Source organism: Ceratotherium simum, chromosome 27, assembly GCF_057802395.1.
Source record: "Ceratotherium simum simum isolate JZ-2026a chromosome 27, ASM5780239v1, whole genome shotgun sequence".
Classification (NCBI taxonomy): Eukaryota; Metazoa; Chordata; class Mammalia; order Perissodactyla; family Rhinocerotidae; genus Ceratotherium; species Ceratotherium simum.
The window spans coordinates 12,474,021-12,500,146 of NC_141926.1; the positions used below are offsets into that span (position 1 = coordinate 12,474,021).

Consider the following 26,126-nt stretch of genomic DNA (forward strand, 5'->3'; position numbering starts at 1 on the left):
TCCCAGCACCATTTATTGAAGAGACTTTCCTTTCTCCACTGTATGTCCTTAGCTCCTTTGTCAAAGATTAGCTGCCCCTGGATAATGAGGTTTTATTTCTGGACTTTCAATTCTGTTCCATTGATCTGTGTGTCTGTTTTTGTACCAGTACCATGCTGTTTTAATTACTGTCGCTTTGTAGTATGTTTTGAAGTCAGGGATTGTGATGCCTCCAACCTTGTTCTTCTTTTTCAGGATTGCTTTAGCTATACGAGGTCTTTCGTTGCCGCATATGAATGTTAGTATTCTTTGTTCTATTTCTGTGAAGAATGTCCTTGGGATTCTGATTGGGATTGTGTTGAATCTGTAGATTGCTTTAGGTAGTGTGGACATTTTAACTATGTTTATTCTTCCAATCCAAGTGCATGGAATATTTTTCCACGTCTTTATGTCATCACTGATTTCGTTCAATAATGTCTTATAGTTTTCATTGTATAGCTCTTTCACTTCCTTGGTGAAATTTACTCCTAGATATTTTATTCTTTTTGTTGCAATTGTAAATGCGATTGTCTTCTTGAGTTCTCTTTCTGTTAGTTTGTCGGTATATAGAAATGCAACTGATTTCTGTAAGTTGATTTTGTACCCTGCCACTTGGCTGTAGTGTTGATTATTTCTAATAGTTTTCCAATGGATTCTTTTTTTTTTTTTAATTTTTTTATTTTTGTGAGGAAGATCAGCCCTGAGCTAACATTCATCCTAATCCTCCTCTTTTTGCTGAGGAAGACCAGTTCTGAGCTAACATCTATTGCCAATCCTCCTCCTTTTTTTTTCCCCCAAAGCCCCAGCAGGTAGTTGTATGTCATAGTTGCACATCCTTCTAGTTGCTGTATGTGGGATGTGGCCTCAGCATGGCCAGAGAAGCGGTGCGTCGGTGCGCGCCCAGGATCCAAACCCGGGCCGCCAGTAGCGAGCGCGAGCACTTAACCACTAAGCCACGGGGCCAGCCCTCCAATGGATTCTTTAGGGTTTTCTATGATCTTATATAAGATCATGTCATCTGCAAACAGCGAGAGTTTCACTTCTTCGTTGCCTATTTGGATTCCTTTTATTCTTTTTTCTTGCCTAATTGCTCTGGCCAGAACCTCCAGTATTATGTTGAATAAGAGTGGTGAGAGTGGGCACCCTTGTCTTGCCCCTGTTTTCAGAGGGATGGCTTTCAGTTTTTCCCCATTGAGTATGATGTTGGCTGTGGGTTTGTCATATATGGTCTTTATTATGTTAAGGTACTTTCCTTCTATACCCATTTTGTTGCGAGTTTTTATCATAAATGGATGTTGGATCTTGGCAAAAGCCTTCTCTGCATCTATTGAGATGATCGTATGGTTTTTATTCCTCGTTTTGTTAATGTGGTGTATCACATTGGTTGACTTGCGGATGTTGAACCATCCCTGTGTCCCTGGTATAAATCCCACTTGATCATGGTGTATGATCTTTTTAATGTATTGCTGTATTCGGTTTGCCAATATTTTGTTGAGGATTTTTGCATCTGTGTTCATCAGGGATATTGGTCTGTAGTTTTCCTTCTTAGTATTGTCTTTGCCTGGCTTTGGTATCAGGGTGATGTTGGCCTCGTAGAATGTGTTGGGAAGTGTTCCATCTTCTTCTATTTTTTCGAATAGTTTGAGAAAGATAGGTATTAAGTCTTCTTTGAATGTTTGGTAAAATTCTCCAGAGAAGCCATCTGGTCCTGGACTTTTATTTTTTGGGAGGTTTTTGATTACTGTTTCAATCTCTTTACTTGTGATTGGTCTATTCAGGTTCTCTATTTCTTCTTGATTCAGTTTTGGGAGGTTATATGAGTCTAGGAATTTATCCATTTCTTCTAGGTTGTCCAATTTGTTGGCATATAGTTTTTCATAGTATTCTCTTATAATCTTTTGTGTTTCTGTGATATCTGTTGTAATTTCTCCTTTTTCATTTCTAATTTTATTTATTTGAGCCTTCTCTCTTTTTTTCTTGGTGAGTCTGGCTAAGGGTTTGTCAATTTTGTTTATCTTCTGAAAGAACCAGCTCTTTGTTTCATTGATCCTTTCTACTGTTTTTTTAATTTCAATTTCATTTATTTCTGCTCTGATTTTTATTATATCCCTCCTTCTGCTGACTTTAGGCTTTGTTTGTTCTTCTTTTTCTAATTCTGTTAGGCATAGTTTGAGGGTGCTTATTTGGGGTTTTTCCTATTTGTTAAGGTGGGCCTGTATTGCTATGAGTTTCCCTCTCAGGACTGCTTTTGCTGCATCCCATATGAGTTGGTACGGTGTATTTTCATTTTCATTTGTCTCCAGATATACTTTGATTTCTCCTTTAATTTCATCAATGATCCACTGGTGGTTTAGGAGCATGTTGTTGAGTCTCCACAGCTTTGTCACTTTCCCGGTTTTTTCCTTGTAGTTGATTTCTAACTTCATGGCATTATGGTCTGAAAAGATGCTTGTTATGATTTCAATCTTCTTAAATTTATATAAGCATGCCTTGTTTCCCAACATATGGTCTATTCTTGAGAATGTTCCATGCGCGCTTGAGAAGAATGTGTAATCTGCTGTGTTTGGATGGAGTGCTCTGTATATGTCTAAGTCCATCTCATCTAGTTTTTCATTTAGGTCCATTATTTCCTTATTTATTTTCTGTCTGGATGATCTGCCCATTGATGAGAGTGGGGTGTTAACATCTCCTTCTATTATTGTGTTGTTAATATCTCCTTTTAGGTTTGTTAATAGTTGCTTTATGTACCTTGGTGCTCCTGTACTGGGTGCATATATATTTAAAAGTGATATGTCTTCTTGGTGGAGTGTCCCTTTTATCATTATATATTGCCCCTCTTCGTCTCTCATTACCTGTTTTATCTTGAAGTCAACTTTGTCTGATATAAGTATGGCAACACCTGCTTTCTTTTGTTTACCATTAGCTTGGAGTATTGTCTTCCTTCCTTTCACTCTGAGCCTGTGTTTGTCTTTAGAGCTGAGATGTGTTTCCTGGAGGCAGCATATTGTTGGGTCTTGTTTTTTAATCCATCCCACCACTCTTTGTCTTTTGATTGGAGAGTTCAGTCCATTTACGTTTAGGGTAATTATTGATATATGAGGGCTTCTTGTTGTTATTTTATCGCTCTTTTTCTGGTTCTTTTGCATTACTTTTTTTCTCGTCCCATGTGTTTCAGACTACCAATGCAGTTTGGTAGTTCTGTATGGGGGTTCTCTTAGTTTTCTCTTTCTTTATCGTGTGTGATTCTGTTCTGCTTATTTGGTTAGTGGCTACCATGAGGTTTGTATAAAAAATCTCATGGATGTGATAGTCCATTTTTTGATGGCCTCTTATTCCCTTAGACTAAGTCAATTCAATCCCTTTCCTCTTCCCCTTCTGTGTTATTGTTGTCACATCTTATTCCTTCTTGTGTTGTGAGTTCATGTTTAACATGATGAGGTTATATTATGCTTGGTGCTTACCTTCCCTTGATCTTTGGTTTTATAATTAAGTATTTGCTAATCTATTTTGATAGAGGACTGCAATTTTTCTAGTTTTGTCGACCTATTTTCCTGCTCGTTCAAAACTTTGAATCCCCTTTCTCTTTTTTTCCTCAGGGATGAGGGCCCTCTTGAGCACTTCTTGTAGCGGGGGTCTTGTGGCAGTGAACTCCCTTAGCTTTTGTTTATCTGGGATAGTTATTATTTCTCCCTCATGTCTGAAGGATATTTTTGCTTGATAGAGTATTCTTGGCTGAAAGTTTTTGTCCTTCAGAATTTTGAATCTATTGTTCCACTCTCTCCTAGCCTGTAAAGTTTCTGTCGAGAAATTGCCTGAGAGCCTGATAGGAAATCCTTTGTATGTTATTTTTTTTTGTCTAGCTGCCCTTAATATTTTTGCTTTGTTGTTGACTTTTGCTATCTTTACTACTATATACCTTGGAGAGGGTCTTTTCGTGTTGATATATTTAGGAGATCTATTGATTTCATTCACTGGTATTTCCAGCTCCTTCCCCAGGTTTGGGAAGTTCTCAGATATTATTTCTTTGAACAAGTTCTCTGCTCCTTTTTCCCTCTCTTCTCCCTCTGGAATACCTAATAATCCTTATGTTGGATTTCCTAATTGAGTCAGAGAGTTCTCAGAGAGTTTCTTCATTTCTTTTTAGTCTTAGTTCTCTTTCCTCCTCCATCTGGAGCACTGCTGCATTGCTGTCCTCGATATTGCTAATTCTTTCCTCCATATTGTCAGCTCTGGTGCTTAAGCCTTCCCTTTATCTCCTCTATTGTGTTTTTCATCTCTAAGATTTCTGATTGGTTTTTTTTTAATAGTTTCAATCTCTTTTGTGAAGAAACTCCTGATTTCACTGAATTGTCTGTCTGTGTTTTCTTGTATTTCATTAAGCTTTTTTGTGATGGCTATTTTGAATTCTCTGTCGTTAAGGTTATACATTTCTGTGCTTTCTGGGTTGACTTCTGGGTGCTTGTCATTTGCCTTTTGGTCTGGAGATTTCATGTTTTTGCACGGTGCCGGTCAGTGTTGGCTTACCTTTCCTCATAGTGAAAATATATGGTCGCGGTTTCCCCTTGCTGCCACTAGGTGGGAGTCAAGGGCTATGTATTCTGGCCCACCTCAATCCATGGGCAGTCTTGTCGGCCCCTGGCTGATCTTCGGCGTGGCTGAGTGGAGGCTGCTCGGGGGGAAGCGTGGAAACAGCTGGGGCTGGAGAGCAGCTAGGCCGAAGCAGCTGGGGCTGGGGTGCGGGTGGGTTGAAACAGCTGCAGCTGAAGTGCCGCTGGGCCGAAGAAGCTGGAACTGGAGTGCACTGGGCCAAAGAAGCTGGAATTGGAGTGCACTGAGCCAAAGAAGGAGGAGCTGGTGTGCCACTGGTCCAAAGAAGCTGGAACTGGAGTGCGCTGGGCCGAAGTCGCTGGCACCAAGTCAGCTGGAGCCTGCGCGCAGGCCAAACGGAAGCAGCTGGAGCCAGGGGGAGGGGGGACGGTCAAGCAGAAGGAGCTGGGGGTAGGGCAACGTTCCAACTGAAAGAGCTGGGGCCGTGGCATGGTGGAGCTGGGGCTGTGGCTTGGTCCGTCTGGAGCAGCTGGGACTGTGGCGTGGTGGGGACTAAGCTGCCACTGCCTCTAGTGCGGGGGCGCAGGCTTGCCCCACTGCTGGTTGGGGCCGGGTGCCTGGGAGCGGCTGCATTGGGGATGGGGCTGAGCTGAAGTGCTGCTATGCTGAAGCACCAGTTGGGTGGGCCGGGTGGGGGAGGGGCGCTTACTTTCGCCTCCCGGATCTCAGAGGTTCCTCACCTCGCTGTCGCTCTCTGCTCTCCTGAGGGGCTAACTTGTTGAAGCTACCCTTGCAACAGTTCCGCTCCCTCTGTAGGGGGATCCCCTCGGGCTGTGAGGGGTCTTGGAGAGCCCCATTTTTCACATGGTGAGCCGCCCCTCCCCCTTCTCTGAGAGCCGCATGGTCTCAGTCTCTGGGTCACAGTCCTTGGGGAAGAAAGGGAGCTCCTCTTACCTCCTTCCACTTCCTTTGGGGATTCCAGCACCTCAGTCCTCGGGTGTATGGCTGCCTGGGTGCCTCAAACGTGTTGTGTGAATAGCTTCTGTTGGAATATGAATGTCCTTTTTGTTGTGTCTTAGAGGGGGAGAGTTCAATGGGGGAAGCTCACTCTGCCATGATGCTGACGTCCTAGTTTTGCCTCTTCTTATGCTAGCTTGCTTGCTTCCTTGCTTTTTCCCTCCCTTCTTCCCTCCCTCTCTTCTCCATGAGCTAACATCTGTTGCCAGTCTTCCTCCTTTTGCTTGAGGAAGATTGTCCCTGAGCTAATGTCTGTGCCAGTCTTCCTCTATTTTGTATGTGGGATGCTGCCACAGCATGGCTTGATGAGCGGTGTGTAGGTCTGCGCCGGGGATCAGAACCCATGAACCCCAGGCCGCTGAAGCGAAGCGCGTGTACCTAACCACTATGCCTCTGGGCCGGCCCCTTAAGCTTCATTTAAATGAAATAATACAGTATATACTCTTTGTCTCTGCCTTTTTTCACTTAAATCATGTTTTGAGATTTTTTTTCTGTGTGGTTATATATATGAGTTCATTGTTTTTTGTTGCCGAATAGTATTCCATTGTATGAATCCATCATAATTTGTTTATCCATTCTTCTGTTGATGAATTTAGGTTGTTTCATTTTGGGGCTGTTATGAATAAAACTACTATAAACTTTCTTGTACAAGTCTTTTTTGTGTGTAGACATGTGTTTTTACTTCCCTTGGTAAATACCTAGGAACAGAATTGCTGGGTTATAGGGAGATTTATTATTTTTATTTTTTAATTTTTTTTTTTTTAATGAGGAATATCAGCCCTGAGCTAACATCCGATGCCAGTCCTCCTCTTTTTGCCAAGGAAGACTGGTCCTGGGCCAACATCCGTGTCAATCTTCCTCCACTTTATATGGGACGCCGCCACAGCATGGCTTGACAAGTGGTGCGTCAGTGCATGCCCAGGATCTGAACCTGCGAACCCCAGGCCGCCAAAGCGGAGTGCACACACACAACCGCTACTCCACCGGGCCAGTCCCTAGGGAGGTTTATTTTTAACTGATGAGAAACTGCCATCAGAAATCTACGAGATTTCCAGTTCTTCTACAGCCTCACCAACATTTAGTGTTGTCAGTCTTTTTAATTTTAGCTATTCTAATGGCTGTGTGATATTTCATTAGTTTGCATTTCACCGATGACTAATGATGTTGAATACCTTTTTATGTGCTTTTCGGTGCTTAATTGTCTTTTTTTTTTTTTAAAGATTTTATTTACTTATTTTTTCCCCCAAAGCCCCAGTAGATAGTTGTATGTCACAGCTGCACATCCTTCTAGTTGCTGTATGTGGGACGCGGCCTCAGCATGGCCAGACAAGCGGTGCATAGGTGCGTGCCCGGGATCCGAACCCGGGCCGCCAGTAGTGGAGCACGCGCACTTAACCGCTAAGCCACGGGGCCGGCCCGATAAAACTTTTTTTTAAAATGAGGATAAAATAAAAGTATTTTCAGGTAAACAAAAACTGAGATAATTCATCACCAGATCTACACTAATAAAATACTAAAGGAAATTCTTTAGGCTGAAGAGAAACGACACCAGATGAATCTCAGATCTATAGGAAAAAATGAAGAATACCAGAAATGATCAGTATGTGGATCAATATAAAAGATTATATTTTATTTTCTTCTCTTTATTTAAAAGACAATTATTTAAAGAAAAATTATAACATTGTATAGAACATCCACGAAGATAAACTTATTTCTAAACAGTATGTTAGGTACATTTTCAAATAATATGCTTAAATGCATATGGGTATTTGCATATTGAGGCTTAAATGGATTTAGGTGAAAAATGTCTAAATTTATAAAGTAACGGGTCCAACTGTTAATCTAAAAAAAAGTACAATAAATACACTAGAGTAGGTCCAAACACTGGAAACATGGACTGGAAGACAACATTTGCAAAACAAATATCTGGCAAAGGACTTGTATCTACAATATAGAAAGAACTCCTAAACATTAATAATAAAAAGACAAACCAAACATATGCAATAAATAATGTGCAAAAGACTTGAATAGACTTGAAATGGGCAAAAGGTTTAAAAAGACAATTAGGGCTGGCCCCGTGGCTTGGCAGTTAAGTGCACTCGCTCCGCTGCTGGCGGCCCGGGTTTGGATCCTGGGCTTGCACCGACACACCGCTTCTCCGGATCCTGGGTGCGCACCAACGCACCGCTTCTCCGGCCATGCTGAGGCCGCGTCCCACATACAGCAACTAGAAGGATGTGCGGCTATGACATACAACAATCTACTGGGGCTTTGGGGGGAAAAAATAAATAAAAATCTTAAAAAAAAAAAAAATGTCACTCCACTTCCTTCTGGCCTTCATTATTTCTGATGAGAAGTCAGCCATCGTGTATATTGTTCTCCTACTCCTGTATGTAATGTGTTGGGTTTTTTTTCCCTAAAGTTGCTTCAAGTGTTTCTTTTTGTCTCTGGTTTTCAACAGTTTGATTATGATGTTTTCCTTTTGTTTATCCTCCTCCTTTGAGCTTCCTGGATTTGTAATTAATATTTTTCACCAAATTTGGGAATTGTTTCCTTAAATATTTTTTCTCTCTCATTCTTCTTCTGGGAGCCAATTAAACATATATAAGACCAATTACTAGTGTTACTCAGTTCACTGAAGCTGTTCTTTTTTTTCTAATTTTTAAAAAAATTCCTGTTTTCTAGATTGGATGATTTCTTTTGATCTTTCTTCAAGTTTACTGTCCTTTTCTTCCACTGTCTCTGATCTCCTATTAAGCCCATCTAGTTAATTTAAATTTCAAATATTGTAACTTTCAGTTCTAAAATTTACATTAAAAGTATCTCTTTCTCTATTGAGATGCTCCATCAGTTCAGTTATTTTGACTGTTTGCGTTCAAGTCTTTGAATTTGTTTATACTGGCTGCTTTAAAGTCCTTGTCTGCTAATTTCAATATCTGAGTCATTTTGCAGTCTGTTTGTATTGACTGCTTTTTTTTCCTCCTTGAAAATAGATCACATTTTTTATGCTTCTGTGAATGTCTAGTAATATTTTACTATATATTAGATATTGTGGGTGATACATTATAGGCACTCTTCGGTTCAGTTATCTTCATCTGAAGAATGTTACTTTTTGTTCTAACAAGCAGTTAAAATGCTGGCTGATCACCTTAAAATTATAGAGACTTGGTTTTACACTTTGTTAGAGTGTGGAAATCCCCAGATGTTTACTAATCTCCTCTGACTTGGTGGAACTCAAACTTCAAAATGTCTTGCAGTGGGCAGCAGCTGAAATCTCTGCTTAGTTCTTTTAGCCTTCCAGCTATTTTTTCCTGCTGAGTTCCTTGGAGTCTCCTCCATGCATGTGCTGATCAGGGGCTAGCTGGGTATTTAAAGAGAATTTATGTTAAAGTGTTTGGGGTTCCCTCCTGTGACTCATGCCTTTCCAAGATTTCCCTCTTCAGTTTCCAGCTGCTCTGGTAATCCCAAACGCCATCCTCTGATACCTTAAGCCAAATAGACTGTGGCTTTTTGCTCAAGTTTTAGCCCTTCTGTACCACAGGGCTCACTGGGCTGGGGTTCTGCAGGGGGAAAAGCTGTGTAAAAGTGGGTCCTACTCATCGTGTTTTCTGTTGAGGGTCCAGTTTCTGCCTGCTTTTCAGCACTCTTTAGTGCTTTCAAATAGTTTATTTTTTTTCTTTCTGCAGTTTAAGATGTCCTTGAATCACCTCAACTGAATATACTCTCTTTGTTTTGAAAATTCCCACAGCATGCTGTACCCTTAGTTTTTTATGCACGTGATTTTTCTCCTTCCAGTTGTCTATTGCTGCATTACAGATTACTCTAAAACTCAGTAGTTTAAAACAGCCATTTTATTATGCTTATGGTTTCTGTGGGTCAGGAATTTGGAGAGGGCACAGCCCAGATGACATGTCTCATCTCCATATGTCTGGGACCTCACCGGGAAAGGCTTAACGTCTAGGGATAACACTATGGCTGGAACAGCAATCACCTAGAAGTGTCTGCTCACACATTTGGCAGTTGATGCTAGCTGTTAGCTCGGACCTCACCTGGAACTGTGGGCCAGAAGACCTATACCTGGTCTCCTCACAACGTTGTGGCCTTGGATTTTTTACATAGCAACTCAGGACTCTTAGTGTTAGTGTTTCAAGAACCAGCTACATGGTGCATTGCCTTTTGTGATCTAGCCTCAGAAGTTGTATGGCAGAAGTTATATAGCATCACTTCCTCTGCTCCGTTGGTCAACCAGTCTTTATTTTTGGCCCAAATTCGAGGGAGAGCCACCTCTCAATGTGAGAAGTGTCAAAGAATTTGCAGACATGTTTTAAAACCACCATGCTCACATAGCACATAGTAAGCTCCCCCTTGTGTCCTCACACAGTCCTGTGTACATCTCAATAAGTATTCATTGAAGTATTGAATTTTTCTTCTTAACCATAGTAGATTTAGACCTAAAGTAAATTTGTGTTTAAAACTTAAAGGAGTAAGATGTTTCATTTCTTAAAAATATTTTCTTAGACTGACTGTATTTTATCTTTTTATTTGTAGAATACTGTATTTAATGACAAATCCATGCTTAAGGGGTGAAAATGGCAGGTTTCCTCGATAATTTCCGTTGGCCAGAATGTGAATGTATTGACTGGAGTGAGAGAAGAAATGCTGTGGCTTCTGTCGTAGCAGGTATATTGGTAAGTGAAAAAGCGTGCGTGGTACCGTTTATGCCTCATCTTTTGCCCTGAAAATTGATGTTGATTGGTTTGAGCTGTGAATACCCTTCCGTAACTGTGTATTTCACTCTTGTTTTGTATAAATAACGATTAGAGTGCTAGATACTATTACTGAACAAAACATGGTAGTTCCTGGGTTCATTTGACTTTGTAAATTTGTTAAACTTAGTATCTTTTCTTCTGTTCCATTGATAATACAATTATTCTAGGCAGTAGTGTTTTTAAGTTAATGATACAATACGTGTAAATCCTTTAAGATTCTCAAAGGCTCAGAATTTGATATAACCTAATATTGTGACTCATTGAAATTCAGGATGTGTAGACAACAGTAAGGACCATAGGCTGCTTTAGAACTGAAGCCCTACAGTGCCCTAGGGAAGGGAAGCCATCTCTATTTCCCCCAGTGCAGCACTGGGGGGAGGTGAGAGGAAGAAATTTGCAGAGGAAACTATTTCTTTTCTTTCTTTTTTTTTTTTTTTTGTAATTTTATTTATTTATTTATTTTCCCCCCAAAGCCCCAGTAGATAGTTGTATGTCATAGCTGCACAGCCTTCTAGTTGCTGTATGTGGGACGTGGCCTCAGCATGGCCGGAGAAACGGTGTGTCGGTGTGCGCCCAGGGTCCGAACCTGGGCCGCCAGCAGCAGAGCGCATACACTTAACTGCTAAGCCATGGGGCCGGCCCAGGAAACTATTTCTTAATTTTCTTCCCAGCGTTTTCTTCTTTTTTAACTTTATATTATTGAAAATGTCAAGCATATAAATAAAAATATAATGGTATAAAGAACCACTCTCTAGAGTGTACTTATCATCCTCTTCTTCTTCTTCATGTACTTACCATCCACCTTCAAAAAAAATCAAATCACGACCAATTGTGTTTTAGCATTCCATCAACTGTTCCCTGCTCCCACTGCGTTTTTTGAAGCAAATTTCAGTATCTATTACATTTTAAAAATTCATCTCTTTCCGTATACAGTTCTACACCTGAAGTCCAATAGAAAAAAATAAATAAAGCAGAACAGAACTAAAGATAATTGTGAAGCAATCTGCATGCAGAATTCTTTTAGATGTTTCTAAGTTTTCCTTGCTCTTAATGGTCATCTCCCCTGCACTTAATTTGTGCATGAAATTCTTTAGCATCTTGTCTACTTTAAGTCTATTCAGCTTAGTTTACATAGAAATATTACATTTTACAAATTCATGTTCAGTCAGTTATATAGTATTTAATCAAATTACATAATTAATTAAAACTATAGCAGGCTTAAATAGTTTTGGAGACATGACAGCTGACTGTTGGTAAGCATATAGCTCATTTGTGGAAGCATAAGTGATTGGGCATATTATAATTTTATTTATTTATTTATTTTTTCCCCCAAAGCCCCAGTAGATAGTTGTATGTCATAGCTGCACATCCTTCTAGTTGCTGTATGTGGGACGTGGCCTCAGCATGGCCGGAGAAGCGGTGCGTCAGTGCGCGCCCGGGATCCGACCCCAGGCCGCCAGCAGCGGAGCGTGCGCACTTAACCGCTAAGCCATGGGGCCGGCCCAGGTTGGCATATTAAAAAGGAATATTCTCTAGAGAGAATGAAACACATCAGGTAATCTGGTTAGTTGGAGGTTAGTTAAGAGAGCTTCAGGTTGTGATTTGAGCTAGCCCTGATGGTCTAGTGATTAAAGTTTGGCGCTCTTACTGCCTTGGCAGCCCAGGTTCATTTCCCAGTCATGGAACCACACCACCCGTCCGTCAGTTGCCATGCTGTGGTGGCAGCTCATGTAGAAGAACTGGAAGGACTTACAACTAGGATATACAACCATGCACTGGGGGGCTTTGGGGAGGAAAAAAAAAAAAGAGGAAAATTGGTAACAGATGTTAGGTCAGGGTGACTCCTTCCCTGCAACCTGCAAAAAAAAAAAAAGAGAGCTCCAATTGCACATAATTATGGTGGATGAAAGAAGCAGAAAATTCATTCCTAGATAATAAATTTTTCATCTTGCATTGAGAGCAGAACTTCAGAATCTTACACAGGTTTGATTAGTTAGGCTCACCTCATATGCTATAAAGAGTAAGTAAACAAGGGATTCTTATTTTTTATATTTCAACATCCAAAACTCAAAGTGGAACTATTTTATGTTTCATTCATATGGTCTGTAGAAAAAGAGGCATGTTAAAGAGCAGGAATCATGCTAAGCCAAAGTATTAGTGTTATTTTAATGACTTGGGCTCTTTCTCCAGTTTTTTACAGGTTGGTGGATAATGATTGATGCAGCCGTGGTATATCCTAAGCCAGAACAGTTGAACCATGCCTTTCACACGTGTGGTGTATTTTCCACATTGGCTTTCTTCATGTAAGTATGACGGTAACTCTCAATTCAAAATTATTTTTCTAAAAAGAGTGTTTTTGTTTTGTTTTTTGTTTTTTTTGGTGAGGAAGATTGGCCCTGAGCTAACATCTGTTGCCAATCTTCCTCTTATTGCTTGAGGAAGATTGTCCCTGAGCTAATGTCTGTGCCAATCTTCTTCTATTTTGTATGTGGGACTCCGCCTCAGCATGGGCTTGATGAGCAGTATGTAGGTCCACGGCCAAGACTGGAACCTGTAAACCCTAGGCCGCCGAAGCTGAGCGCATGAACTTAACCACTACACCACCTGGCCAGCCCCTAAAAACGTTTTTCCTTAAAGTTTTTTTTTTTTTTTTTTTTTTTTTTTTTTTTTGGTGAGGAAGATCAGCCCTGAGCTAACATCCATGCTAATCCTCCTCTTTTTGCTGAGGAAGACCGGCTCTGAGCTAACATCTATTGCCAATCTTCCTCCGTTTTTTTTCCCCCAAAGCCCCAGTAGATAGTTGTGTGTCATAGTTGCACATCCTTCTAGTTGCTGTATGTGGGACGCGGCCTCAGCATGGCCGGAGAAGTGGTGCATCGGTGCGCGCCCAGGATCTGAACCCGGACTGCCAGTAGCGGAGTGCGCGCAGTTAATCGCTAAGCCATGGGGCCAGCCCCTTCCTTAAAGTTTAATGCTATCTAGAATAACTTTTTAATTTAATTGATGGATTCTTCTTTAACATTACAAATTTTTATATTTCCATTTCATTAAGATTTTTATCAAGAATGAGTGTTGACTTTAGTCGCATATCTTTTTAGCATCTATAAAGATTATCATGTGATTTTTTTCCTTATATTGTTAAACTAGTCAATTACCATATTTTATCAGTCCCAAGATTAGTTTTTGTATTTTAATATTTCTGAATATCAGGGTGCTTGTTATAGTCAGTGGTATCTTATAATTACAGTTGATAACATTTTTTCTTTCTTGGCAGTGTAAAAATAATGGTACATTTTAAAAATCAGTGGCATCTTAGATTAAGTATGTTACATTTCTAGATTTTTTAGTAGCGAATCATCCTTGAGTATTGTAATACACTCAGCTTTTACCATGGAGTATTTCTTTTTTAATGTATTATTTGACTGTGTTTACCAGTATTTGGGGGGAGGGCAGGATTGGCCTCAAATGAGATTGATCTATGGCTTTTCTTTTTTATTAAATCATTTTCAGGTTTATTTGTTATCTCACTTCGTAAAAGAGTTTGGAAGCTTTTCATGGGTGTCTTTTAATAATTTTTAAAAATATGTTTAAAAACATGAAGATTTTCTTTCTTTTTTTTTTTTTTGTGAGGAAGATCAGCCCTGAGCTAACATCCATGCTGATCCTCCTCTTTTTGCTGAGCAAGACTGGCCCTAGGCTAACATCCGTGCCCATCTTCCTCCATTTTGTGTGGGACGCTGCCACAGAGTGGCCTGATAAGCGGTGCGTTGGTGTGCGCTCAGGATCCGAACCCGGGCTGCCAGCAGCGGAGGGCACGCACTTAACTGCTAAGCCACGGGCCGGCCCTATGATTTTCTAATACTGTTAGGAGTTTTAAAAAATGGTAAATCATAGAAGATGGAACTACTTATATCGATTCAGGATGCTAAGAAAAGGCAGTTCCTGCTACAAATGGACTTTGCTCTAACAAAAATGTAAAGAGAAGCTGGATAAAGTGGGCCTATTTGTTATACATAGAGCAAATGTTCTCTTTGAGAAATGGATCAGAGAAAATCACTTGACTTTTAACACAAAGAGAAACTTTTTAACTCTTGATTATAATGAAAACCTTAAAATGGGGTAACTCACACTGAGTGATTCATGTATAAATGTAATATAGGCAAAGAAATGAGAAAAATGGCCCCTCTTTCATAATCTCTGGAGACAAGTGATAGTAATCTCTTAAAATTAAGTGTGCTTTCTTGGTGTACTTTAGGACAGTAAGACTGATGTAACCTTTCTATCCACTAGGATATTTGTTAAGTTAAAAGATATGTTCAGTTATTCAGATACTGACTTTAGTTAGGAAATGTTTTCCTTCTAAATGATGTGTAAGTGTCTGTGAGTATTTTAGCAGCATGAGAGCTTATTAGCTGATTTTGTGTTGTTCCAGGATAAATGCTGTATCCAATGCTCAGGTGAGAGGTGACAGCTATGAAAGCGGCTGTTTAGGAAGAACAGGTAAAGGCACTTCTCGTTGTTAACATGTGCTGGCAAAAGGGACTTATCAGCAGAAAAAGCAAAGCCTCCAAGGAGTCTTTCATTTAGGACTGGTAATGATTATATAGAATTTTTTTTATTAACCTAAATAAAAGTTTATTATTTAAATTCTTAAGACTGTTAAAGTTACTGCCAGAAGTTACTATTTTTCTCATGCTATACTGCCCATAGTATGAAGATAAAATGTTACTTTTCAAAATCAGTGGATCTTGGACTCGAGATTACGCTTCTAGTGCTAATGATGGATTTATTCTCATCTCAAACGTTGACCAATGATAATACTTACGAGATGGCTGACCGTGATTACTAACAGCAAAGTGTGGGCATATTAGGAGATCAAACCTGGGACTACAGTGTTTTTCACATTCAGTTCTGATCACCTGAGTAACTACCCACAGACTGCAACGAAATTGTTCAGAAGAAATGTGCTGTCTATCTATATATAAATTCTTTTTTTAGAGTTTGAATTCTTTTGAATTGTCATCCAATAGTGTTTTTCTTTTATTCAGGTTATAACACATTCTGTTAGAATCCAGGGGGTTGTTTTCCGTGGAATTTCCATGCCGTATATAAAAAGCACAGGCCTGGAAGTCCTATTTCCAACCTTTAAGGATCAGGGAGGGTGATTTGAGGTTGTGGTCAGAAATTTGGAGTTGGTGGGAGAGGAATTTTGAAGGATGATTAAGAATAATAGCAGATACTTGTAGACTACTTAGTGTGTGCCAAAGACTATCCTGAGTGCTTTACACATATTAACTCATGTAATTGTCACAATAGTCCTGTGAGGTAAGTGCTCTTATTGTCCTCAGTTTTAGATGAAGGAACTAAGGCACAGAGAGCTTAAATAACTTGTCCAAAGTCACTAAGCAAGTAAGTGGTGGAGCCAAGATTTGAATACCAACAGTCTGGCTCCAGAGCCAGTGCTTTCAGCCACCATGCTGTGCTGGTTTCCAGTCGAGAACCACTTGGTCTCTTGGTCTGGTATAGTACCGTGTGTGTGTGTGTGTGTGTGTGTGTGTATGTGTATTTGTGTGTATTTTATTTTTGTCAGCTTGATTGAGTATAATTGATATAAAATATAAAGTAAAGTCACCAATTTAAAGTGTACAGTTTGGTGAGTTTTGATGAATGTATACAGTTGTGTAACTACCACTACAGTCATGATATAGAACATTTCCATTACTCCAAAAAGTTCCCTCCTACCCCTTTGTAGTTAATCCCCTTACCCCCACCTCCTGGCCACCACTGACCTACTTTCTATTACTGTAGTTTTGCCTTTTGTAGAATTTCATGTAAATGGAATCATAAAGTAAGTATCATTACATTTTAAACCAAATAAAGGAGCTGTGATGAGTTTAACTTTTTTAAAAAATTAAATTTTTTTTTTGGTGGTAAGAACACTTACCATGAGATCTAGAGACCCTGTTAACAAATTTTTAAGTGCACAATACAGTATTGCTAACTATAGGCACGATGTTGTACAGTGGATCTCTAGAACTTATTCATCTTGCATAACTGAAACTTGATACCCGTTGAACAGCAACGCCCTGTTTCCCCCACCCCCAGCCCCTGGCAACCACTATTATACTTTCTCTTTCTATGAGTTTGACTATTTTAGATACCTCACATAAGGGAAATTTTGCCTTAAAAAAAGAAGGAAACCCTGCTGTATGCAACAACATGGATGAACCTGGAGGACCCTATGCTAAGTGAAATAAACCAGTTACAGGAGGACAAATTCGCTTTCTTTTGTGCCTGATGCCTAAACACTGGTGCAGATTTTATAACTTCACTTCCATTGGGATCCTTGAAGAATTGGGGAGGAGGGGGATAGCGACAAATGACAGACGAACCTAAGTTAAAAGTGCACAGGTGTGTGTGTGTTTGTGTGTGCGTGCAGTCTTGTGCCCCAGCCTCAGCAGGTAATGTCAGGAATGAGAGAGAGTAAAGAATAAGAAAACGTGTATTAGCAAGTAAAATGTTGTGCATAGAGCACAAAATAATTTATTTGATCATTTTTTTTTAAAGAATATCCTAAAGACATTGCTGTGGATTATGTTACTATTATCTATTTTCTATAGAAAATTTCATTGTAACTTACCCAAAGTATTTTTAGCTTAAAGGTAAAACTTGTATTTGCCTTGGGTCTGTCTCGTTCCAAAGCCCATACTTTTTACCCTCACCAGTTGACCGTTACATTTTATTCCATGATTTTTCCCTACCTGTTAAAATTCACAGTACAGTTTGTATTTGAAGTGGTACATATAGTACAAATTCTGTCTAGTGCTTCAGAAATTAAGGGCAAACTGTCTTATAGGCATGCTCAGATATTGCCACACTGACCTTTCATACTATTTAAATGGTTTATTTGTCACTTATCCCCATTTAACTCTCAGAGGAATTTGCAGGAGAATATTATCAAAGTACAGGAACGAGCCACATAAGGACATTTTGGTCAATGACGGACCATGTATATGACGGTGGTCCCATAAGCTTAGTACTATGCAGACTAGGTGTGTAGTAGGCTATACCGTCTAGGTTTGTGTAAGTACACTCTATGATGTTCACACAACAACAGAATCACCTGATGACCAGTTTCTCAGAACGTATCCCTATCATTAAGCAAAGCCTGACTGTAATAAGTATACTACATATGGAACTGTTAAATAATAAAGCTATAAAAAGGATTGGGAACTATGTAGAAAAAAGATCATGTACTTAGAATCTAGGACAAGATGGATGCTCTTAATTATTCATTAATTTTGACTCTGAGCTTCCTTGTAGTCAAAGTAAAAAAGAGGAAATGTTACAGTTTTATTTTTTGCCAAACAAAAGCATACTGATTTTTCAAGGGAAATTTTTTTCTTGTTTATTAGAAAATTTGTGTGTGGTCATATATAAAGGATGTGAGGGAAAATAATTACAAGCATTTTTGATAGTTCCTTTTATTCACTTTAGATAAAAGCTGTGATCGAATATAGTTTGGAGAATATCTTTCTCCAAGGAACTAAACATTACTGTATATTTATGGAGTTCTACTTAGTATTATAATAAAATTCAAATAATCTAGAGACCTATTTCTCTCAAATATAAGCTGTTCTAACCATGCTGAGCTTTGATCAGTGCTTCCGGCATATCTGGAGTCTAAAATATATGAATTTCTGTTCACTTAGTAGCAGAATATCTGCAATTGGGGCAAATATAGCTTTCTCTTATGGAAATCGGCTTGGATTCTACTTTCATTTCAGTGGAGCTTTATTTCCCTTCCGCAGGGCGATGGGCTGTCAGTATACCTGTGATCAGGGTCTGGCACCAATGCTAACCTGCTTTCCTAAAAATGTGTTGAATCTACTCAGGTGTCCAGATGATTACTTTATTGAGATTCTGTTGTATAAATTCTAGAATTTCGTACAGTAGAGAGTTGAAGACGTACTTCTGACCTTGAACTTTTCAAGGGTATGTGGTACAGGTTGACTGCCTCAGTCAAAAAGAGACTGAATATGCTTTTGAAGAATGGCTGCTGTTTGCACCATATTGAATAATGGCATGATTTTAATATTGATGGAAAGGGGACACATTGGTCCTTATTCATTTGCAGTCTCTCATTCCTGTGTGGTGGTGACTATCTGAAATACATTTGCTACTTCTAATAGAGCAATTACTTTCATAATATATACAACAGGGTAATTTTTCAGTTACTGTTTAATTAATCAGTTTCGTCAAATAATTACTTATGAAGCTTGCCTAGTTTAGTTTACTCAACTCTTAGTTTCGCTAGCCAGTAGAAAGGTAACTTTCCCTTTTTCCCTTTCTAGGTATGGCTTAACCTCTTTTAGGTTTTTTTTTTTTTTAATCCTCATTCAGTTAATTTTTATAGCAGGTGTATATAAATATGTGACTGTCTTCAATATGCATGACATATATTAGGTTAATAGTGTTTCTAGTTTATGTTTTCCTAAGACGTTGAGCTGCAAAAGTGAGCAAAATCATAGATCCTGTTCTTCACACAGGTGCTCGAGTTTGGCTCTTCGTTGGTTTCATGTTGATGTTTGGGTCACTTATTGCTTCCATGTGGATTCTTTTTGGTGCATATGTTACCCAGAGTAAGTATTTATTCCTCCTTTATTTCATAGGAGAGAGTCAGATATGTCTTCTGTATTTGGCTTAGTCTGTTAACTCCATCTGGAGTAAAATTTAGTTTAATTATTCGGTTAACTTGAAGGTATGACTCTGTGTGAAGATATGTAAGTTGTTTAATAAAACTTCCCAATGGGGTCATTGAGTGCAGTGGGGTAGCCTGGTTAGGAAATCCAAGCTGCTGACTAGACTGTAACTCTCAGCCATCTCTCGAGTTTCCGATCTCCTTCTTTCTCCTGGACGGCCAGGCTCTGTACTTGAGGCCCTCTACTGAGGTTGTTGCAGTAAGAGTGAGAAACCTGTACAGGTCTACAGTCCCTTATACACAATTCTCAAATCCACCAAGTGCTGAAAGTCAGGTTTTTCGTAACTAGTTTGGCAGCAAAACCTGACCTAAATTGACTTGAGGCTCATTATGGTTTTTATTCTGTTTAATAAGTATTCAGATGTTTTCTTGCGGGAATGTGGTATTTGATTGTGCAGTGCTGATCCAAACCCAGCTGGGGGTGCTACGTGATATTTATGCCCTGTGTTACCATTCTTAAATCTGAAAAATTCTGAATTCCAAAACATACTTTGCCCCAAGGATTTCAGGTAAGAGGTTGTGGACCCCGATATCCTTCTACTGATACTGCCTCTCTCCAACCCCAGTCATAGGTACAAGGGGAGTTTTTTAAGGGCAAGACTGAAGACGTGTGTGTAGCCTTCATGCGGAAACTGTTGATGGAGTGCAGTGAGCTCACAGTGAGCTGAGTGTTCTGGCTGTTGCAGGCACCATTGCTTTCGTTTAGGGTGGGGTTGAAAAGTACGACCCAGTCCCAGCATGTGCCTCTGGAAGCATCAGAAGAACCTTTTTCACTGGCTCTCTCCCTTCATTCCAAAGACAGGAGTCAGTTTCAGATAACACAGCTTATTTATCTTCTGACCCCTCTATCTCTGGAATCTCTTTGTCACTCTGCTTAACTGTCACATCTCCTTGTCTGACCCACAGCTGACCTTTTGATACTCTTGATAGAGGATCCCTTAATTCTCATAGTTTGATCAGTGTAAAATCTTTGGAATAACTTTGTCTTTCATTTGGCACAAAATAGGTCAGTACAGGAGGACAGTGGTTGACTGATGTTTCAATAATACTGCTCCCAAATAGATCCAAAATGTGTTATTTTAGTTGATTAAAAATACTAATGGAGCACACAGTTCTAGTATGAAGCTCATTTGAAGGAAAGTTATTTTTTAAAAACAACTTAATTGAGATGTTATTTGCATATCATGTGATTCACCCATTTAAAGTTCAGTATTTTTAGTATCTTCACAGAATTGTGCTACTATCACCACAATCCAATTTTAGAACATTTTCATCACCCTGGAAAAGAAACCCCTTACCCATTAGTAGTCACTCCCCATTACTGTTCTCTACCAGCCCTAGGTAACTACTAATCTGCTTTCTGTCTCTGTAGATTTGCCTATTTCCTATAAATGGAATCATAAAGGGAAGTGCATTTTAATCTCATTTTATCCCTAACTCTAAGAAGGGTGGACTGCTATTACTGGTTTCCTTGGAAAGTCTGCATAGTTACTTGAAGCAACACGTGAAACTTTCCAGTATCTATTACGAAAATAGGAATAGATTATCATTCCTCAAAGGTGTGTAGGGAAGTATTAAGTTTGTAAAGGGTTGTGCACTCATTGGTTGTATCATAATCTTTAAAGAACTAGTACATATTGAGAAATTTCTTAATTATGAATCTCATCTTCATATTTCTACAGCATTTTTTTTCTGAAAAATGAATATGCTTTTATTTCTGAGAGCATTTCTAACACATTTCAGATCTTTTACTGTACAGATTTTCTTGAACTGTTAATAATCATGATAGCAGTTAACATTTATATAGCACTTTATGGGCCAGGTACTTTTCTGAGCGCTATACAGTCACACATTGCTCACACTCTGTGGGGTGGGTGCTGTTATAATGCCCATTTTACAGGTGAGGAAGCTAAGGCATAATGAGGTTAAATAATTTACCTGTGGTCATACATTTAGTCAGTGGTAGAGTCAGGGTTCACATCCAAGGGTCTGGCTCACCTTGGAGCTCTTAACCATGCTGCTGTATTGTTTACTATGAAATCAAAAGCTAAAGATCGAACGTTTCTTCATCCTATCCAGTATTTGTAATCAACATTTATAGTTTTATAAAAGTTAAATAGCCACAAAATTTAAGTAGTTTCCAATTTTTTCTTTTCCTGTGAAGTGCGTAACTGTTTCCTCCAAGAGAGATTCAGTAAAAGAACATGATGAAGTATAATGATCTTTTGTATGTGTGTCACATTTGTACAATAAAACTCCTGAATTTATGAAAGAAAATGAAGGAATAGACGATTAAATCAGGAATTTAATTGTCTCTTTCTAACATGTTGTGTTTCTACATTGGTCTACGAAGTACAGCAATGAGCTGCTACTTCCTCAGCAGTGGACGCAGCGAGAACCATAGCAATTACTTCAGACAAAAAGAAAACCTAATGCGTTCATTGTCTCTTATCCCGAGTGAGAGCAGTCCTTTGTTTTGTGAGAATGAGATTGGCATTTTATTTCAATTTCATTATCGATTTCTTAGAGTTAATGAAAAAGAGCAGTATTTCGTAATATGCAGAGCATGTCATTGTGAACGGCACAAGTACTTTGTTACTGCTGTTTGCCTTTTGTAGTCTTCTAATCTGTTTTACTTTGTATGTGCAGACACTGATGTTTATCCAGGACTAGCTGTGTTTTTTCAAAATGCACTTATATTTTTTAGGTAAGTTGCCTAATTTTTTAACCACGCCTATTACATTTACAGAAATGTCATCTTAATTGTTAAGAGCACACATGCAGTAGAACAGTATGGGAACACCCTTAGAGTAGTTACAATGTATAGAACTTCTTTTAAAAGGTGAAATTTCCTCTATTGCATAAGAGCATACATAAACCATTTAATTAGAGGTCCTGCTGCTGTGTGCCAAGACCTCAGCTGTATGTTTTAAATATGTTACCTTTTTAATTCCCATTTAATTATCTTAAGTATATAAACCAGGTGGCGTTCTCATTTTATAGATGAGGAAATTAAGAACATCCAGCTAGTAAATGCAGAGGTGGGATTTGAACCCAGACTGCTGCTTCCATAGTCTTTGTTTTGTTACAAAACCATATCAGGTAACTTTATTAAAAAAAAAAAAAAAGAAAGAAATCAGAATAATACATAGTATGTGTGTCATATATAAAATATGGTTGGGAAATTGGATTTTTTGATTAAGTTTTTAAGATAACTTCAAGTATGTGTAAAAATAAAACAATATTAAGAGTATTTTTTAGGGGTAGTCTTCTAAAGATTTTTTTTATTTATTCAGTTTTTTCCCCCCAAAGCCCCAGTAGATAGTTGTATGTCATAGGTTCACATCCTTCTAGTTGCTGTACGTGGGACTCGGCCTCGCGTTGGACGGAGAAGTGGTGCCTCGGGGCGCTCCCGGGATCCGAACCCGGGCCGCCAGCATCAGAGCGCACGCACTTAACCGCTAAGCCACGGAGCCGGCCCAGGGGTAGTCTTCTAAAAAGCCCCCAAAGTGAAGCCCATATCCTATGATTTTCGGAATGAATGTCTTTTAATGTAAAGATAGATGGTTTAGGCATCCATTTATAAATTATATCCTCCCAACCAGCCCCACAAAATCATTAAGATCTGAGCCTTGAAGAACTTTGTTTTTGTCACTGGTTTTAAACAATTTGATTATGACATACTACAGTGTAGTTTTCTTCATATTTCTTCTGTTTGGGGTTCATTGAGTTTCTTGGATCTGTGGGTTTATGGTTTTCATCAAATTTGGAATCTTTTAGGCCATTATTTCTTCAAATATTTTTTCTGTCCACCCCACCCTCCTGGGATTCCCATTACATGTATATTGGGCTGCTTGAAGTCATTGCATAGCTCACTAATGCCTAGTTCTTTCTTTTCGTTTTCTCTGTTTCAGTTGGGATAGTTTCTATTGTTGTATCTTTACCTTTACTAATCTCTGTTTCTGCAGTGCCTAGTCTACTGTTACTCCCATCCATCTCAGACATTGTATTTTTCATCTCTATTAGCTTGATTAGGGTCTTTTTTACATTTTCCATGTCTCTCCTTAACATGCTCACGCTTTCCTCTACCTTCTTGAACACATGAAGTATGCATCACTATTTCAGTGTCCCTGTCTAAGTGTGTTAATTCTGAGTCTGTTCTGTTGATTTTTGTGTGTGTGTGTGTGTGTGTGTGTGTGAGGAAGATCAGCCCTGAGCTAACATCCATGCTAATCCTCCTCTTTTTACTGAGAAGACCGGCTCTGAGCTAACATCTATTGCCAATCTTCCTCCTTTTTTTCCCCCAAAGCCCCAGGAGATAGTTGTATGTCATAGTTGCACATCCTTCTAGTTGCTGTATGTGGGATGCAGCCTCAGCATGGCCAGAGAAGCTGTGCGTCAGTGCACGCCCGGGATCCGAACACAGGCCTGCCAGTAGCGGAGCGCGCGCACTTAACCGCTAAGCCATGGAGCCGGCCCCATCCTGTTGATTATTTCTATTTTCTTTTCATTTGTGGTCTCTTTTCCCCTATTTGCTTCTTTGTATGCAGCTGGTTGGCTGGATTTTTTGGTATTCTTTAACATTTTCGAGCTTTGTTGTGCATGCAGTTAGGTCCCTTGGAACAGTTTGATCCTCTCAAGTGTTGCTTTTAAGCTTTGTTGGGCGGGACCAGCGCAGCTTTAGTCTACGGCTAGTTTGTCACCTTACCAAGAATACACTTCTGAGTATTCTTCCTGATGCTCCATGTATTCTGAGGTTTCTCACTTGGCTTATGAGACTGTGAAGTCTTCCCAGCCCGTGAAGTCTTCCCAGCCCTGTGGGAGCCCTGGGAATTGTTCTTTATTATGGTTCTTTCCCTCTTCTTGAGTAGTTTCCTCACATGCATCTAGTGATCAGTACTCAGCGGAAGACTCAAGGGGAACTCCCTGCGGATCTCCTGAGCTTCCCTCTCTCTTTAGCTCTCTCTACTCTGCCTTGCAAACTGTAGCCACTTTGGCCTCCTTGAACTCTCAACTCCACTTCCTCAACTCAGGGAGACCGCTCTGCTCTGCCTGGCTTCCCTCTTGTTGCACTGTGGCCTGGACACTCGTGGTTTTGAAAGATGTTTGATGATTGTGCTATCGTGTGATTGTATTTCTTGGCATGTGACCCACACCCTTCTGGAAATACAATAAGTTTTCATGAAGACATGTTAGGCACTGTTTAGAGATCAAATTTAAATTCACATTCAGCCCTTTGCAGTGGTAGATGAGTCCACATAAATGACAGGTGGACGAACAGAAACCCTGCACGTGTAAAGGCCTGTGCTCCTGAGGCAGTGACTACTACATCAACTCTGCTCTGCCCAGAGGCTGCAGGTCATCTGGCCAGCTGTGTGCTGGGCCTGTTCTGAGCGCCAGAGTGCAGCTCCTACTTCTCTGGCCACTGTTCTCTGTTTCCTGTGCAAGCTGATCCTCCACCTGTGCCACTAACTTTCAAAGTTTCAGAAGGCTCTGTTCTAGGCGTCTTCTCTACTCGTTCTTTTTCTCTCTCTGGACAAGCTCCTTTATGCTCAAGACTTCAGTCATTCCCTATATGCCGATGACTCACAGATGTCTGTCTCCACGTCTAAACCATGTGTCCACATTCCTCCTCATGCCCTCTCAGGTGGCCCACATTTGAAATCCAACACATCCAGCGTGGCCACAACTCAATTCATGGTCCCAGAGTGTCCCGTCTCTGCTCCTCTCCCTCTTTGCCCTGTACTTTGCTGAGATAATTCCCACACTTCTTTTAGATCTCAGTTCAGTCACCACTTCCTCAGGAAGACCTTGATCTCCCTGACTAGGTCAGATCCTTATATTTCACTCTCTTGGGACCTGTGCCTTGCCTTTATGGCATTTTTTTGCAGTTGGAATTTGTCTCCCTCATTCGACTCTTAGCTGCATTGGTGAACATTTGTCTTGTTTTGACTCACAGTCACATTCCTAGCGCCTACCCAGGTGCCTGGTACCTGGCCAGTACTCAGTGTACAATAATTATTTGTTAAATGGACAAAGAATTGCAGCATGATCTCTTGTAGGGTGCTTCAGTTATTGTAGCTCAGCTGTCGTAGACTCCTCGAGTTGTAAAGTGGCCCTAATGCCTGCCACTATGAGAAATGCCCCTTTTCCTCGCGAGTTTCCTATCTAATAACTTTCTAGGCTTTCAGAAAGGATATTTAATTATGTTCAGCCAGCAGGTCAACAAAGTACTTTATCAAACAAGCAAATTCAACCACCACCATCACACTCTTTAATTTTAGAAATTGATACAAAGGGATCAGTGAGGTACCTGTCAAAGCATATTTAGAAAACGAATTCTTTGTTGCTTGTTCCATATGTGTTTTCCTCATGATTTATTTTAATATCTTTCTAGCACTCTGATCTACAAATTTGGAAGAACTGAAGAGCTATGGACCTGAGATCACTTCTTAAATCATATTTTCCTCTTGTCATATTCTATTTGTAGATAAGTTTTTATCTCTCAATATAATTTACACATTGCCAAATGGAATAGATTGTACATTAAATGTTTTGTTTCTTTACACTTTTATGCTCTGAGTTTTGAAATCGTTTTATGAAACTTGTCTTTTTTTTCATTGAATCGATTGTTGATATGTACATATTATAAGACTATGTAGACGAGATGATGAGTATCAGTTTTTTATTCCTGAAGACTTAAAGCTGGATCTATTCCCTGAGCCAGGGTTGTATCATCATGTCATTTTAGAGTTAACTACTTTGTCTCAGTATCTCTGATTTCCTAAGATGTGCAAAAAATACAGCTCCATGTATCTGAAATAAGCACTGAGCCATTAAAAAGGGTATTTCAGCAAGTTGTAATTTATTTTGGCTTAAAAATGAGATTTTTTTAAAGGAAAAATGTTATGTATTATAAAGAAGTGGACTTTTATATGAAGATTTTTTAAATGCCTGAAGGACTAGTTTGAAAGCCTCTTTTAAAGATTTTATTTATTCATTTTTTCCCCCCC

General features: G+C 39.5%; 1 protein-coding gene across 1 annotated transcript in view; it reads left to right on the top strand.

Annotated features, from left to right (window-relative positions):
- Window positions 1–25,687, top strand: part of TMEM50B (transmembrane protein 50B) — a 42,269-nt gene extending 16,582 nt beyond the window's left edge. Inside the window, exons 2-7 of the mRNA XM_087418138.1 lie at window positions 10,132–10,271; window positions 12,543–12,655; window positions 14,785–14,852; window positions 18,902–18,994; window positions 21,763–21,820; window positions 25,511–25,687. Coding sequence (XP_087274264.1) covers window positions 10,173–10,271; window positions 12,543–12,655; window positions 14,785–14,852; window positions 18,902–18,994; window positions 21,763–21,820; window positions 25,511–25,556 — 477 coding nt within the window. The 5' untranslated portion in view covers window positions 10,132–10,172 and the 3' untranslated portion in view covers window positions 25,557–25,687. The remainder of the gene's footprint in view (window positions 1–10,131; window positions 10,272–12,542; window positions 12,656–14,784; window positions 14,853–18,901; window positions 18,995–21,762; window positions 21,821–25,510) is intronic.
- Window positions 25,688–26,126: the final 439 nt, after the last annotated feature.